This window comes from Echinops telfairi, unplaced genomic scaffold, assembly GCF_000313985.2.
Source record: "Echinops telfairi isolate 266 unplaced genomic scaffold, ASM31398v2 ScPeMD7_23;HRSCAF=83, whole genome shotgun sequence".
NCBI classification, from domain to species: Eukaryota; Metazoa; Chordata; class Mammalia; order Afrosoricida; family Tenrecidae; genus Echinops; species Echinops telfairi.
The window spans coordinates 39,596,596-39,597,786 of NW_022103920.1; the positions used below are offsets into that span (position 1 = coordinate 39,596,596).

Here is a 1,191-nt window from a genome sequence, read left to right on the forward strand (position 1 = left end):
GCCGGGATGGGTGAGAGTGGCTGGGGAGGGATGGAGGGATGGACGACAGGAGGCGGGGCCTGCAGCGCGCGGTAGGGGGGCGCGGCGAGGGGCTGAGGCGGGCCGGCGGGCGACAGGCGCCGTCCGCTGGCCCGTGCGACTCGGGGCCGGGGTCTCCGCCGTCGCCGCGGGGTCGGCTGGGCGGGCTCCGGGGATCCCCGCGGAGCGCCCACCCTCGGTGGGCAGGCGGCCTCTTGGCCTCGGGCTACGCCGGCTGGGATGAGCGCGCGGGGACTTCTGGCCCGAGGAGCGGGTTAGTTAGGTAACGGCCCTTGGGGCTTGGGGAGTGGGGGTGGCGAGACGGCGATGAGGGAGCTGGACTTGGCGAGTGGGGTTTTCCCCGCCCGCGGTGCCCCTCTGCGCCTCCTTGCTGGGCAGGTACGACCCTTCCCGAGGAAGCGGTGGGCGAAGTCCCGGTGAGGGCGCCTGGGCTAGCGCGTCCTTCTGTCTGGGGCCGGGTGGGAGTGCGCTGGTAGCCCCAGGGGCCAGGCTGGACCCGATCCGCTCGCCTGGGCTCCGTTCCAAGCGCCTTTGCTCCAGTCAGTGATCACTCATGATCCTGATCCCGCGTTGCAAAGGCTGAGCTGCTCTTGCTCCGGTGGTGTCACCGCAGGATTTCTGGGAAAAGGAAAGTGAAACACTTGGCGTTTAAAGGCACTGGAGTTGTCGTCACCCTGGGGAACTTGGAGAAAGGGAATCCGCACTTCTGTGGAAGTTGCTCCTTTAGCTTGAAGTTCATTGGTAACGTGCAGAAGAAGGAGAGAAGGGACAAGTACTCTTGCTATACAAGAAGTAAACTGGACTGCCCTTGGCTAAGCCTCAAATGTCAGACCAGAGATTCCACTCAGGCGAAATTGAATTTTAGTGTTTTATTTGAGCAACAGGGTGCTTTGGAAATACAGTGGTAAAGCCGACTCCTCTCTTGGTGGTTTTTGTTTCTTTGTTTTTAACCGACCTTAAGTATTCTAAGAAGGAATTTCCTAATTCCATTTTACTTAGGTTCTGTTTTATCTCTTTCCAGTCGTCGTTTTAAGATGCTGTTTGTTTGTTTTTTATTGTGCTTTTTTATTTTATTATTTTTTAAAATCATTTTATTAGGGGCTCATACAACTCTTATCACAACCCATACACACATCAATTGTGTAAAGCGCA

The 1,191-nt window shown here is 57.3% G+C and overlaps 1 protein-coding gene across 1 annotated transcript in view; it reads left to right on the plus strand.

The window, feature by feature from the left end:
* Positions 1-345: 345 nt before the first annotated feature.
* The window catches only part of NAMPT (nicotinamide phosphoribosyltransferase), a 47,070-nt gene continuing 46,224 nt past the window's right edge, over positions 346-1,191 (plus strand). The window contains exon 1 of the mRNA XM_004702780.2: positions 346-417. Within this exon, the coding sequence (XP_004702837.1) occupies positions 346-417 (72 nt within the window). The remainder of the gene's footprint in view (positions 418-1,191) is intronic.